The sequence below is a fragment of the Vicugna pacos genome, chromosome 13, assembly GCF_048564905.1.
Source record: "Vicugna pacos chromosome 13, VicPac4, whole genome shotgun sequence".
Taxonomy (NCBI): domain Eukaryota; kingdom Metazoa; phylum Chordata; class Mammalia; order Artiodactyla; family Camelidae; genus Vicugna; species Vicugna pacos.
Window position 1 is genome coordinate 42,375,292 of NC_132999.1, and position 14,699 is coordinate 42,389,990.

The 14,699-nt window shown below is 54.5% G+C and overlaps 1 protein-coding gene across 1 annotated transcript; it reads right to left on the reverse strand.

Annotated features, from left to right (window-relative positions):
• Window positions 1–5,739: 5,739 nt before the first annotated feature.
• Window positions 5,740–14,699, reverse strand: NCDN (neurochondrin). The gene is made up of 8 exons (XM_006212699.4): window positions 14,596–14,699; window positions 14,255–14,322; window positions 13,245–13,385; window positions 11,170–12,138; window positions 9,896–10,137; window positions 9,098–9,322; window positions 8,568–8,710; window positions 5,740–7,266 (listed from the first exon to the last, which is right to left on the reverse strand). The coding sequence occupies exons 2-8, from the start codon at window positions 14,285–14,287 to the stop codon at window positions 6,830–6,832; spliced, it is 2,190 nt and encodes a 729-aa protein (XP_006212761.1). The 5' UTR covers window positions 14,288–14,322; window positions 14,596–14,699; the 3' UTR covers window positions 5,740–6,829.

Consider the following 14,699-nt stretch of genomic DNA (forward strand, 5'->3'; position numbering starts at 1 on the left):
TTGTGTCTCAGTCTATTGCATTTTTGCCTTTGAGCAAAGCACTACTCTTCCTCGGTCTCAGCTTCCTTGTCGGTAGAATGGGTATCAGTCCTTTCTCTAACCACCTCACCGGACAATGGATGAGGTGGGCGGTCTTGAATGTGGAAGAAGTTTGTGAGCTGCAGAGTCAAGCCCGCTGGCTCATGTGCACATATATGTCAGTGCACGTGTATGTGTGTGAGTTGGGGGCCATCACCACCTCTCTGCATATTTCTGGGTCAAAGCCCCTCTCAAGTTGCCTACTTTAGGCTTCCTCCAGCGGGTAACTCCTAATGCCAAGTCAGGGTCTGAGGAAGTTGGAGACACAAACTGGCCAGAGAGAGTTGCATGGGACTGAGTTTGGACATGAGTTCCATTGAGAATGGCCCAAGATGTTTCTGAAGCCATGAGAGTCTGGGATGATTGAATGTGGGCTTGTCATACCCAGAGGATGTTGAGTGAAACTGTGTGTAACTGACACAGTGTGGACCGTGTGCTATCATCACACTAACATGCATAGGCTATGGGTTTATGTGTTACCATTGTAGGCACTGGCTGGCTTTCAAGCACGTTCCAGTCTCCGCTGTCACTCCAACTTTCTATCCCCCAATACCCAACCCTCCCCTCCTGAGGAACAGGGTCAAAGATTAAAGAAAGGGAAATGAGAGGAATACTAAGGGGAATAGGAATTAAGAAAGCAGACGGAAGATGTTTTTAAAAAGCAAGAAGATGCTTAGACCAGGGCAGAGTAGAAATAATCACAGCAAACACTTATTAGTGTGCCAGACTTTTTGCTAAGTACTTGATGAATATTGAGTTATTTAACCCTCACAACAGCCCTGTGAGATAGATACCCTTACCAGCCCCATCCTTAGGCTAGAAAAGTGAGGCACAGAGAGTTGACATGATTTGTCCATGGTCAAGCAGCTAGTTAAGCAGCAGAGCTGGGGCAGTCTGCTGCTGGCCCCTGTCCATGCTCAGAATTACTATTCTGTGTTGCCTTAAACTCAGGTGCCTGTAATTTAGTCCTGATTCCAATAAACTGTGTGATCCTAGGCAAGCCCCTTTTCCTCTCTGACCTCAGTTTCTGCAACTTCAACAACAATAAAAAAGTAGGGGCAGGAAGAGAGGACTAGATGTTTTCTTAAGCCCCTTTCTAGTGAAGTGGAAGATGAGAAAGTAAAGGTAAAACTACTGAGCTAGATTAGAGGAGAAAGGGAGGTAAAGGCAACACCATTGAGCCAGGGAACGTATATGGGGGAGACCTGAGAGGAGGCATCCCAGAAGGCACAAGTCAGGTGTACAGCTTAGGTATGGGTCATCTCACCCTGCGGGCATTTTGGGGAAAGGAGGAGGCTAAAAACAGCCAAGGATTCATCACTAAGAACTTTCCAGAGGCGGGGAGAGTACAGCTCAGTGGTAGAGTGAGTGCTTAACATGCAGGAGGTCCTAGGTTTGATCCCCAGTAACTCCATTAAAAAAAAAAAGTAATCCCCCCCAAATAAAAGAATTTTCCAAAGGCTGGAACCACCTGCTGAAGTGTTAGATGAACCAGAATTGGGTAGCTCTACAATCTTCATGCCCAGGACAGGTCAGAGGTTGGGAGTATGTGCATGTACTTATATGGGTGGGTACATGAATCCTCTCTTCCCCTCACCCTCAACTTCATGCCCAGGACATGAGCAGTCAGACTCCAGGGCAGGTGTGTGTGTCAGTGCGTGCATGCAGATTGGTGGACCCCTTTGGGAGAAGTCCCGGGGCGAGGAGGCTGATGATGCCTGTGCTAGCTCTGGGGATCCCCTGCTCTCTCCAGTAGGCTTGGGAAGGCCAGAACCGGGGTGGGGGCGCTGCCTGTCCAGTGGCTTCCTTGCATTCCCTCACCTACTTCCCTGCAGCTTGACACCCCCTTCTTCCTTCACTTTCCTCCTCTGACCATTTCTCTGTCTTCTTTTCTATCTCCTCTCTTTTCACCCACATCCTTAATGTCAAGTTAGTCATTCTCAGAGTTGAAGCTTCTGCCCTGTCTTCCCATGTACACTCTTGACGAGTGAGTTCACCCCCTCTCAAGAGTTTAATGACTACCTGTCTGCTGTTATCTCCCGACCTTGTTATCTCCAGTCTGTATCTCTCACTAGAAATCCAGACCCAAAGATGCAATTGCCAGCTGGATATTTCCTCCAGGCACCTTGTTGCAGCCATCTGAGCCTTTCCAAGTCCCAGACCGAACTTGCCATCTCCTCCACCTTGACCACCAACCCCAATCTACTTCTCCTATGTCCTGTGGTTCTGTAAATGGCACCACCATCCTTCAGATTAAAAAGAGTCATCCCAGGCTCTGACGTTTTCCTCATCCCCATAAGCTAATCCTCATAGAATGTCATCATTTCTAATCCTTAAGCATCTCTCTCCATCTTTTGTCAGCACCTTAAGCTACTATATACTCTTTCTCACAGCCCAGTAGTTCTCAAAGTGTGGTCCCTGGACCAGCATCACCTACAACATCTGGGAATATGTTAGAAATGTCAGTTCCTGGACCCTACCCCAGCCCTTCTGTGTGTGGGGCTCAGCCACAAGCTTGTACGTGACTCAGAAGCACAGTAAAGTCTGAGAACCACTGATTAGACCCTTGCAACAGCCCCTCAACTCGTCTCCTGCCTTCATTCATATCTCTTCTGATCCAATTCCAATTCTGTTCAATAACAGTAGTGGCTGGACCATGTTCCCTCCTGAATGAAATTTCCCCTGGGGCTCCCTGTGGCCCATCTTTAGGGAAAAAATGTTTAAACACTCTAACCAGTATTCCAGGCTCTTCACAGCTGCAATTAAATTTCCTTTCCTGCTTCATGAAGCAGTTCACAAGAAGAAGATGAAAGGAGAAAGAGAAAATGTGTCTAGCACTGGGCTTGGAACATGGCAGGTGTTCAGTAAATGCTTATTAAATAAATGATAAATGAATGAATGGATGGATTTATGAATCCCTCAGCCTATTCAGGTATACTTTAGGAAGCCTCCATGCGAACATGATCCTGGGGAAGTCATTTGATAAATGAGTGATTTTGCTTATGGCTCCTGGGGCGAGGGATGGCCTCCATGGTCTGCTGCTGCTTTGGGGGCTCCTCAGAACTTCAGGGTCCTATGGCTTCAGACTCTGTTGCCCTTCTCTTTCAGGGCCAAGGGACTCCTCACTTTCTGAGGGATGGAGGTGGGCATTGCTGATTGCCTGTTTTCTGGAACACATGCACTCATGTGGAGGCCTGGAATGTGCACAGGAGTACGCACACAGACACTCTTGGGCACACAACACACAACACACACAGAGACACTCATGGGAAACACATATACACATGAAGACACAGGACATATATTGACACATAGAGGCACATGTTCAAACATACATGGACTCCCCTTTGGCCCACTTGCCGTATTGCTCTTCTCCCAGGCTCAAATTTTCTCTTTCTTTTCAAAAAGTGAGCTTGCATTTCAACTTAATGTGAAGAAAAAACTCAAGCCTGCCTCCTTTATTGTTGACACAGCCACCCTTCTCCTAGCCTTTGACGACCTTCTGCTCTGGACCTGGCCGGGTTTTTGCTGGGTGGGGGAAATCTGGCACAAGAAGATGCTGAGGCGCCACCTCGTGGTTACATCTCACAACCATTCTCTCACTGGTGAATTACCTGAGGCTTGGCAGGTCTCACCAAGCTAGCCTAGCCCTCTCCTCATTCCAGAGCCCAGGACGCTCTGACCATCCCTCAACAAATTACAGCACTCAGTCTGCTGTGTATTTTGAGGCTTTCTGAAAGATTTGGCTTTCTCACCGCACGAGGGAGAGTACTGAGAGCAGGGACCAGGGGTAAGTTGCCATTTGCTTTGGGGCTCTTCTCTTCTCTTTACACTTCCCCAGGTGACCTCAGTCACTCCCATGACTTTTAGGACCCTCTCTACTGACAGCTCCTAAATCTGTCACTTGCCCAGACCTCTCTGAGCTCCAAACTGCAGAGAGTAAATGCCTCATGGAGACAAGCTGCACAAATTCACCATTTAACAAAATGAGCTTATATTTTGCACAAAACTGTTTCTCTCTGTGTTCCCTGTGACAGTGAATGGCCCCGTTATCCACTCAGTGGCCTAGATCGGGAATCTGGGAGTCACCTTTCGTTCTCTGTCCCTCTTCATTCTAATCAATCACCAAGACCTATTAACTAACCCCTACCTATACTTCTTCCACCCTCACTGCCACTGGCTTAGTTCAGACTTACTGCCTCCTGAGCTCCCCGCCTCAGTTGCCCCTTTTGCAGCCAAAGTCGTCTTTGTAAAATGCATACTGAATCACATTCAGTCTGCTCAAAAATCTACAGCCTCAGCCTGATCCCACATCTAAGCTTCTTAGCCCGCCACAGCAGGACTTCTAAGATCTGGTCCATGTCCACTGGTCCCACCTCATCTTCCAGCACTCCCCAGTTCACACTCCAACTGTAGTAGTAATGACCTACTTACAGTTCCCAAGCTTGCATGCCTTTATACCTGCTGTTCCTCTGCTTGTCTACCTGGCTAGTCCCTCCTCCCTTCAGGTCTCTGAACACACTTCCTCTGAGTTTTCCGGGACTTATTCAGCCAGGCTGAGGGGCTCTTATGCTCCAACCACACTTCATTCAGACCCCTACACAGAAGCAACTGCTTACATCTTTAGGAGTTGTCCGTTGCCTTGTCTGTTTCCCCTCTAGATTTTAAGCTGCTTGACAGGCAGGGTCAGTCTTTTCATATTTTTCAGGGATTTCAGGAAATCCATGCCAAGGACAAGACTTACAGTACATCCAATAGACTAATGAACATTCCTTTCCGTCTATGCACAGCCAGCCACAGGTAGGAACTTGGGACATGTGCAGCGAATGCTTTTAAGCTTGAGGGCCTAGGTGGAGAAGAGTCTGCAGTGTGGGCCTGGTCTGGCTCAAAGCTGACAGCTTTGGTTCAGGCCTGGTGAAGCAGTGGGTGCTCGTGCGTTGTCTCTGCTGAAGCTTTCAGACCCTTCCCCTTCTCACTTGGCATAGAACAGAGGTGAAGAGCTGGTTGCCTGAAAGTCACATTTGGCCTGCAGATGTTCTGTTGGGGTTGCAGTGATTTAATTTAAAAAATTATCAACATTCAAAATCAGGTTTCACATAAAAATTAGGATTTCTGACTTTCTCTTTAAAAATTGGAGGATGTGACAGTGATACTTGGCAACCACCTGCTGATGTGGAAGGGCAGCACTTCATTTGCATGGGAAAGCATGAGCCCCATGAGCCCCACCAGATTAACATCTGAGTCTGCTGGGCAAGAGGAGAAGGATATAGCTCAAGTGGTAGAGCGCGTGCTCAGCACCCACGAGGTCAGGGGTTCAAACCCCAGCACCTTCTCCAAGGAAATCAGTGAAGAAACCTAATTATCTCCCCCTCATAAAAACAAACAATACAAAACACGAGTCTGCAACCTGTTCTGGCACTGAAAGGTGTGGGCTAAGGAGTCAGATGGCCTGTGTCAAGTGTTGGCTTTGGCACTTACTAGCTCCAACACCTTGAGCAAATCACCTACCCATGCCTGCAGAATTGGTATGATGCCTGCTTCATCACATTCTTTTCAGGGTAGAATGGGACGACATTTGAGAAGTGTGTTTAGCAGATGGTAGTTGTGAGCTGCTGGGGCCTGGAAGGAAGAAGGTGCAGGACAGACCACACAAGAGCCATGTTGTCACCAATGAACATTTATTGAGTGTCCACATGTGCACAGCTTTGAACTTGGTGATCACAGAACGCACTGGGGGGAGGGAGGGGGAAGGAAGAGGGAAGGGAAGCAAGGAATCGGGTTTGGGGGGTCCCCTGGGTTCCTAAGAAAGGTAGTCCCTGCTGGAGCCGCCAGTCGCGTCTCTCTACAGAGGAGTCAAAAGCAGGGATGGGAGTTAAAGCCAGGCACCACGATGGCGATGGGGTGCAATCACTAGGGAAACATGCGGATTCTGGGAAGCGTCCCTCTGGTTCCTGGCTCCAGCCAGGCCAGATGGCACTGGGGGACAGGGACCAGATGCTCAGGTGTCCAAGCAGGGATAAGGACAGGCAAAATAAATAACTCCCCAACCCCCATTGTCACTCTGCTGCAACACGACACAAAAGCTTAGAGACCAGGGCCCCAGGGCTCCTGGGTCCCCTCAAGGAAGCTCAGGTGGAAGGAGGTTTCCCAACCCCCCACCAGGCCTGTATGCCTCAGGTCTCCCTGGAAGGCTGGGGCAGTTCAGACCCTGGGTCACTGGAGTTGAGAGGAAGAACTGCGATGTCAACGGCCTGAGCCTGCTCTCTGCCCAAGGGGGCCAAGGGCAAGAACCAAACGGCCAACTTAAAGGACGTGGACCTGGAAGGCCCAAGGGGCACCACAGCCTAGGGAAGCCCACGCCCTGGCCGGCAGGGCACATGGGCTGAGGCAGCCGGCTCCTGCCAGCCCCGTCCCACGTGGGGTCCTCCCTCCTGTGAGGGAGCCAGACATTGGGCACAATGACACCTACTGCCCCCCACCCTGGGGACTGCTCCAACCTCCCCCTGGCCTGGTGGGGACAGCCACGCTGATTTCCAAGCCAATCCCTGCCCCTGAGCGGGCCCAGGGGGGCGTGACGCAGTTCCTACACTTGAAGGGTGGGCACCATGCCCTCACCCTTGGAAAAGCCAGAAAGCTGGGGTGTTTGGGGGGGAGTTCAGGGACGGGGTCCAATTTGGGGGCTTCAGGGAAGATGCCTCCTCCCTCCTTCCCTTCCCGCCTGCCCCCGGGTCTGTCCCCAGTGGGTGCCCCCTCAGGGCTCTGCCAGGCATTGCTCCAGGGCAGCCATGCGGTAGTGGCTGGCTGTCTCCTCGCCCGCCTGCAGCCTCATGGCCTCCCGGCACAGCCGGTTGGCCCGAGCCAACTCAACCAGGACACCCTGATAGGCGGCTACCATCTCAGGCTTGACGGAGTTGGGGCTGACACTGCCCAGCAGCTGAAGCAGCTCCTGCGGCCAGCGGGAACGCAGGGCGGCAGGGGCCAGCCAGGGCAGCAGGGGCACGCAGCCTGTGAAGGCCTGCATGCCCAGGAACCAGAGCTCCTGCAGATCAGCCCAGATGCCCTCATAGTCAGGGGACAGGGCTAGCACTGCCTGGTCTGAGCCAGGCGTGGCCCGTGCCACGTGGGATTGCGACAGGAAGAGGATGGCGGCTGCGAAGAAACCGCGGGACGCTGGTGTTCCCTGAAGAGCTGGAAGGCAAGGAGGGAGGGGGGCATGAACCAGAGGGGCCAGCTGCCTCGCCAGACCCTTCCTTTCCCTTCCTGGTGGGCACACTCAGGAGCTGAAGCATAGCCCAGAATCAGCCTGCCTGGGTTCAAACCCTACCTCTGACTTCACTGTGTGACTTTGGGTCACTTTTCTGGGTCTCGTTTCTTCAACTTGTAAAACGGGGCCAAGAGTGCTAATCTTAGAATTCTGTCATGAGAATGAAATGTAATAATCTTGGAACACTCAACCTCGTGGTCGGACCCTCTTATAGTCTGAGTAGTGAGGGGGGAGCCTCTGCCAGGCCGAGACCTTTACAGGCTGAGGAGGGGCCAGCAATTTGATTCTTAGGCCAGAAGAGGGTGCCAGGGGGGGCCGTGGGCCGGCGCCCAGGATTGGCTCACCCGCCTGCAGGGGTTCGCCTCTGCACTGCAGAGGCTCTCCCCTCTAGAGGCTGTCAGGCTAACCTGGTGGCATCTGTGGGTGAACCAGCACTGGGGCTCTGCTCAGGGGCTGTGGAGATGCAGCTTGGACTGAGGGAGCACGGGGGCTAGAGAGCAGAGCAGCTCCTGGTCCACCAGGACATGCTCCCCTTCCTGCTGGGACCCACCCCCTCCCCCGCTTCCCGGCCACAGGGAACAGAGGCAACTGAGGGTACGGGCTTGTTACACCCTGTTCCCAGGCATCTGCGCAGCTCCTCCAACCTGACAGATGGGGCACAGGGAACAGGCGGGGACAGAGGGACCCAAGCAGACACCCACGGCCAAAGTGGGAGACACAGAGGGCTGGCAGGGGCTGGAGCGGATGCCCCTCCCCCCCCAACATGCAGCCAGAGTGAGGTGGGTGGGGGAGAAGGTAGGTGCCGAGGAGCAAGGAAGCCTGTCACAAGGGAGGTGAGGTGCCAAGCAGAGAAAAACCTCAATGGAGAGAAGTCATGTTTTTGACTCAAAGCCTGGGTGGGGGCGGCTTCACCTTGAAAACACAGAATTCAGATTCCTCGGGCTGCTGGGGATTCCAGGTGCCTATGCCTGTGCCTCTGAGCAGGCCTGTGCTTACACCCACCAGATCTTGCCTTAAAAGTCTTCAGAAGGAAGAGAATGTTATCATTTTGGGAAGGAGGGTGGGGTGGGGCGGGGCGGGGGATGGAGACACACTTCGGAGATTTCCTCTTGATTAGAAAATTCTGTAAAACCATTTTCTGAAAATGGTGACTTATGCCCAGACCACAGCAGGCCCACCACAGTCTTCTGCCTTTATCTGTTAGGACTGGGTCCCCAGGGCTTACCTGGAGAGGTGCTAAGGAGCCGGGCCATGAGGAGGCCCAGGGTGGCCACGTTGGCAGCCAGGAGCAGCCTCCCCTGCTGCTGTACCAGTGCAGGCAGCGACGCCATCAGGGTGTTCATTAGAGACGTGAAGCAGGCATCTCGCCTGGGGAGAAAGAGAGGGAAAGATGGGAGATGGGGGATTAGTAGAGCCCAACCAACCCCAGGGAAAACCTGGGATCCTGGGCTCCCAGCTTCACCAGGCCAGGGTTTGGCAAGAAATTCAGTGGTAGCAGGGTGAACAGTTAACTCTGGGCCCTATTTGTAGCACCTGGGGGTAAGACTGGGTTATTGCTGGAGCAGGTGGACATACATGCCCAAAGGGGTTCCAGAGATGCCAAACCCTTGTATGGGGTGGCTCTCTCCATTCTGAGACCCTTTCATTTTAGCACTCACAGGAACCCATGGGCACAGGGAAGCAGAGTAGGAGGTTGAGATTTGGGGCAAGTTTGAGCAGGCCCTCTGCTTCCTGCAACCTTCTCCCTGGCCTCACTTGATCAGCCCCGGTGCAGTGACCACGAGGTTGAGGAAGATGTGACAGCAGGTCTGCAGGCCGATCTCCACGCTGTCGGGCAGCACTGAGGTGTCATGGCCAGGGGATGTGAGTTCCCACTGCTGCAGGAAATACTTGCACAGTAGTGAGGGGGCCCCCTCCTTGATCAGGATCTCCCGGGGCCCATCTTCGACTGTCAGGTGACACCAGCCGGGTAGAAGGAGCCTGGGGGTGTAGAAGGGACAGACGTTGAGGGGAGAGATGAAGGCACAGGATTCCCTTTGGGGTGGGTGCCCCATCTAAGAGAAATGGAAGTCGGGGGAAGGAGAACACATCTTTGTAGGCACTGCAGAAAGAGCACAAGCTTCAGAGCTGCACGGGCCTGGGTCACACTTGGGCTCTGCCAGCCAGTGTGAGTGTGGGCAAGTTACTTCAACCTCCTGGAGCCTGTTTCCTCATCCTGAAGGCACGGATGAGACTTCTGTCCTAGATTTGCTGTGTGGACCAAATGAGATCATTTTGGTAAAGGGCATAGTAAAAAAGCCTGGCAGGCAGGGGATGCTCAACAAGCAGAAGTTCTCTCTCTACAGAGTAATCTGGGCTTGGCAAGTGAGACAAGGCAGCCAGGTGTCCGGTGGGAAGCAGCCCCCCCGCTCCCCCAACAAACAGAAATAATATTAAGTCTCATGCCCCAGTCGGGAAACCCAGCACAGCCCATTTTGCGGGGAGAGGAGGTGTCCCTGTGTTACACTCTCCTTTAGAACAGTCTGGCTGAACAGACCATAACTGCAAACTCACCGGAGAGCGTCCCCTGGCCAGGTGGGCCCTGGGGTGGTGGGGGAGATGGCCAGGGTGGCCACCTGCTGGGAGAGGTCATTGGCCTCCTCAGCCTCCTCGTAGAGGGTCTTGGCATAGCGCACGAGGAAGGGCAGCAGCTGGCAGACCTCCTTGCGCAGGGATGAGGTCTCCTCGGCCAGCCAGGCACCCAGGATCCGCACAGAAGCAAACACAAAAGGCTCCTTCTGCTTCTCCTGCCCCACCTGTTGCCAAAGGACCCCTTGAGATGGAGCAGGACCAGAGACCCTCCCCTGCCTGGTCGCCATGCCAGCCAGCCTAGAAATAACAAAACTAGAAGGGAATACTGGCCTGTGAGCCCTTCAAAGGTAGGCCTTGAGCACCCAGCACCCAGCACCTGGTAGGGACACACTCGAAGGGTCTGAGCATGGAGCAGGCCCTCAGGGCCTGCCTGCTGAGCAAGCTGGACTTCATACAACATGCCCCTGCACTCTCTGGGACTCAAGTCACCTCCACCTGTCCCTCACCTCTTAAGTATCTCAAGGTTAGAAGGAAACTCACAGATCCAAAGCTAAGTAAACACTTCCTTAACAGTGGCTCTGACCTCGAGTGGGAGGCCTGGATGCTGGCTACTAGGTAAATACCCTCAGTGGTGGGAGAGAAGCCCCCTTTCTGGCTAAATCAGAAAGAATGAGACAATGGGACCTTGGCATGGTGGGTGGGAAATATGGCTGGTGAATTCAGAGACCAGAGTTCTGAGTGAACCCCTGTGGGACAGAGAGCTGGATTCCCAGACAGGGAGGGAGGAGGGGATGTTGGGGAGGACAGGGAGGCAATCAAATGGAGTTAGCTGAACCTCTACAGAGGCCAGGAACCAGGCTGCCCTGGTCCTTCTCCCTGCACAGTTACAAGTTTGTTGTGTATGTGTGTAAAACAATGCTATAGATTGAGCAGAACAGACTGCTCCAATTTTGTGTGTGTGGACTGGGGGGAGGGTTGTGAGTGGGAGGTTACTGTGTTGTGTGTGCGCGTGTGTGTACTGTGATATGAGTGCACATATGGTGTGTGGTATGGTGCTTGTGTGGAGGCTCAGGGAGGGAGAGAGAGGGGGGCTTGGCCACACACTACTCCCTGGAGTGCTGCAGGATCAGCCTTTAGTAGGTGCGTCTTCACTGCTTCCCCTTTACACCCAGGTGCAGGGAATTCACTCCCCGCTTTCCCTTGCCTTCTGGCTCGTCCCCACACTGAGCCCCCTCTGTGGGCCACTGCATCCTCACCTGCTGCAGGTAGTGGATGACAGACCCGATGGCCTCCTTCATGACACTCACGAGCTGCACCTTCTGTGGCTCCTTAAGCAGTGACTGCTCACAGCGGGTGCATTCCTGGATCCCCAACTCCATGAGGGCATAGCAGGCGGTCACCACATCCTCTTTCACCTCTGTGCCTGTCTCCTCCAGTGCCAGCCGCACCTCCACGCATGCCAGGTTCACCAGCAGGGCCAGGAACTTGCTCCCGGAGTTGCCCGCTGGGATCCAGTCGGAGCCGCAGGCGTGCGCCAGGCGAGCTGCCAGCTTCAGTGCGGGGTTGCGCTGCCAGGAGCTCAGCTTGCTGCCTAGGATGCGTGCCAGCCCGGCCTGCAGATCCCGGAGGCATTCCGAGGGCACGGTTGTCGGGGGCAGAAAGAGGGGCAGCAGCTGGCAGAGCTCAAACTTGCTGGCATCCTCAGCTTTCTGGAAATCTTCACTGAGGCCCCGCAAAACAGCCAGCAGGTCGGGCTCGGCCTCCTTCCAGCACTGTGTCTCGGCAGCAGCCAGCAGCCCCACTAGGAGTGCCAGGGCCTGGTCAAAGCCATAGCCGTGCCCCAGGTATGCCTGACACAGGGCAGACACGGTGCCTCCGGCAATGAGGTGTCGGGGCCCACGGGGTGTGCCTGCCACAGCTGTCAGGCACTGGTAGGTGTCATCGATCATGGAACGGCGGGCAGCATCATCAGGGTCCCCCCGGGCTGTGAGGAAGGTGCTAAGGATGGGGATCTTGTTCAGGACCTGGGGATGGGCGGCTAGTTCAGGGTCGCTGCAGAAGCAGGCCAGCAGGGCCACGCCCAGGGCCCGGAGAACGTGGTCGGGGCAGCCATCTGGCGCCTCCTTGGAGGTCAGGAGACGATTGGGGAAGGTGAAGCCGACGGCATCAAAGATCCGCCGCCGAGTTTTGGCATCGATGTCACCTGCTTTGACTGCCTTGGTCACCTAAGGGAGGTATGTGCCATCAGTGGGATGAAAGGAAGAGGTGTCAAAGACTGTCTCCTGCACCCTGGGGGTTGACCATTAGCAGGATTAGGGTTATGTAACAGGACTCACTCTGGGATCAGGAAGCGTCTCAGATGTCACTTCATCCAGCTCCTTCCTTCTCCTCAGAGATAGAAATGTGTGACCCCTGGGATCCCTCATCTACGATAAACCCTGTGGAAGGGAGGTCCAGTCCTCCTCTACTACTCGTTCTGCCGTTTCAGCACCTGGTCAGTTGGGAAGTTCCTCCTGATGTCTATGCTAGATGCCCACAACCTGAGCTGGAAGAGGCTTACAACTCAGTTTTTAAAATCTTCCAAGGATTTAGGGTCCCTCCTTAACTGTATCTCCAGAGAAGCCTCTGATCCATTCCCGCCACCTTCTCAGGGGAAATGGCTCCTGTGTCTCGCCGCTCAGCCTGTCAAAACATTTCCCCTTACATTTCACCTAAACACCTCCTCTGCTGCAGTGTGAGCCCTTGACTCTGGAGCCTTCTCCCTGTTGCCATGGCAAACAAGCAGCGGCTGTACTCCCTCCTCCCTTCACCCCCCCCATCAACCCCCCCTTCCCAGCAATGCAGCTCCTGTTCTGCTGTCCCCAGCTTGGGTTCCTCCAATAGGGCTAAGCCCTGAACCAGATCCTTTACCCTCAACCTACATATTGCGATCCTGGCCATCCCCTAGGACCCTTTCCCAGTCACTTCCAGTCCTGCAACTCTCTCCACCCCCAAAACAATCGTCCCCAGCCCTCAAGTACTCTGCACTAGTTACTACCTGCTGCTGTTACCCTGTGAGTCAGCCGCCATCTGCTCTGGGACGCCCCAGAGAGCAGACCCAGGCAGCCTCTTCCAAAGCTCCTAGGGCCATAAGCCTTATTCACCCCCATTCTCCCCTTTGCTTCCCTCCTCAGGGGAGCAAAAATGAGTCCACAGGTAGGCACCTGGGGCCTTCTTTGGTGTCTCCAGGGTTATCAGCACCATCTATGTATCCTAGTGGATTTCTGACCCCATTCCTAGGGGGCCCAACCACCCAGCCCTTCCCACTCCCAATTTTCAGTCAGTTCCTTACTAGCAGCAGGGCTGCAAACTGCTCGCTGTCATTCTTGGCCTCACGGAGGGCTCCCAGGTAGCGTTCCAGGGTGGGGTTTCGGCCCTCTGCTTGGTTCAGAGCTGGCTCGCAATCCGAGGCCATGATGCCCGCCTTGCCCAACTGTGAACACAAGAGGGACTGAGCATCCCTCTGCAGAGGAGGGGTGGGGGTGGGAGTGGAGGATGGAGGGAGGGATTAGCACAGAGGGAGGGGAGGATCAGGAGGGATGGACTCCTCGGGACTGACCTCTCTTGGGGGAGTCCCTTTAAGGGGCTGGACCCTCAAGTCCTTAGGGATAAAGAAGGGACCCTGGTCCAAGGTCACCTCCAGAAAGCGGGAAAGAAGGACCATGCATCCTGCTGCTCAACTGGACAGCTCTCCTCACCAATCTCCTGGGGGTGGGAGGGGGCTGGCCCACCGCTCAGATGCCCCCTGGCACCAGAGGCCAGGTTTTGTCTCCCTCCACCAGGCATACAGGGAGGAAGGGAGTGGTGAGGACAGACAGGGAGGGATGGAGACATACACGGGTGAAGTTCGATTATCCGGACTCAGGCTAACATGAGGGAAAAGGGCATTCTAGGTTTCCTTTCCCCTCCCTTCTTCAGAAGAGGCAGGAGGCAAGCTTCAGCATAAGTGAGGAAGCAGGGTACTAACCAGGGAAGGCTCTGATACCCCTCTGGGGACCCCACCCCTCCAGCCAGGGCTCTCAGTCGCCCCCGCAGGCTCTTTGCCTCCTCTCCTTTCCCTCCCTCGGGCAGAAGCTGCAGCAGCAACAGCAGCAGAAGCAGCAGCAGAATTAACCCCTTGCACTCCCTCTTCTCGCCCTCCCCGCCTGGCTACCAGCCTGTGGGTGCCGGCAGGGTCTGGAGAAGCAAGAAGGGGTCCCGGGTAGCTCCCAGAACAACGGAGAATCCAAAAGCCGGATAATCGAAGCGGGGCTGCTGAGATGGGAAGATGAGAAAGGGAGAAGGGTTCTTGGCGGTCACCACCTGTCCCGCCGCAGCCAGGTCACAACACGACATTGATGAAGTCACGACAGGGCAGCGATGAGATCACACTTCACGATGGCGCGGTGATGTCACGGAGAGATCAGGGCAAAATCACGACATGGAACAGCCCCCAAAGATGACAGGGCAAATTTTAAAAAAAGATATAGCTATATATTGAGAAGGGCTGTGACAAAATGGAGTCTCGACAGGGCACGATGATATCGCGATATGGCGAGATGGAGTCGCGATAGGGTCCCGGGGTGTGTCGGCATCGATCAGCACCGGCTCGGAGTGGCCCCGGCTGGGATGTAGGGGGGGTGCCTGAAGGGGGCTGAGCTCACCAGGCTGCGGCCCCGAGCAGCGAAGTCTTCTCCAAACGCGATGCTCCTGAGCCTGGGGCCGCTGCTCACGCCGCGTTGCCCACTCCCGGCTCCGGGCAGCTGCA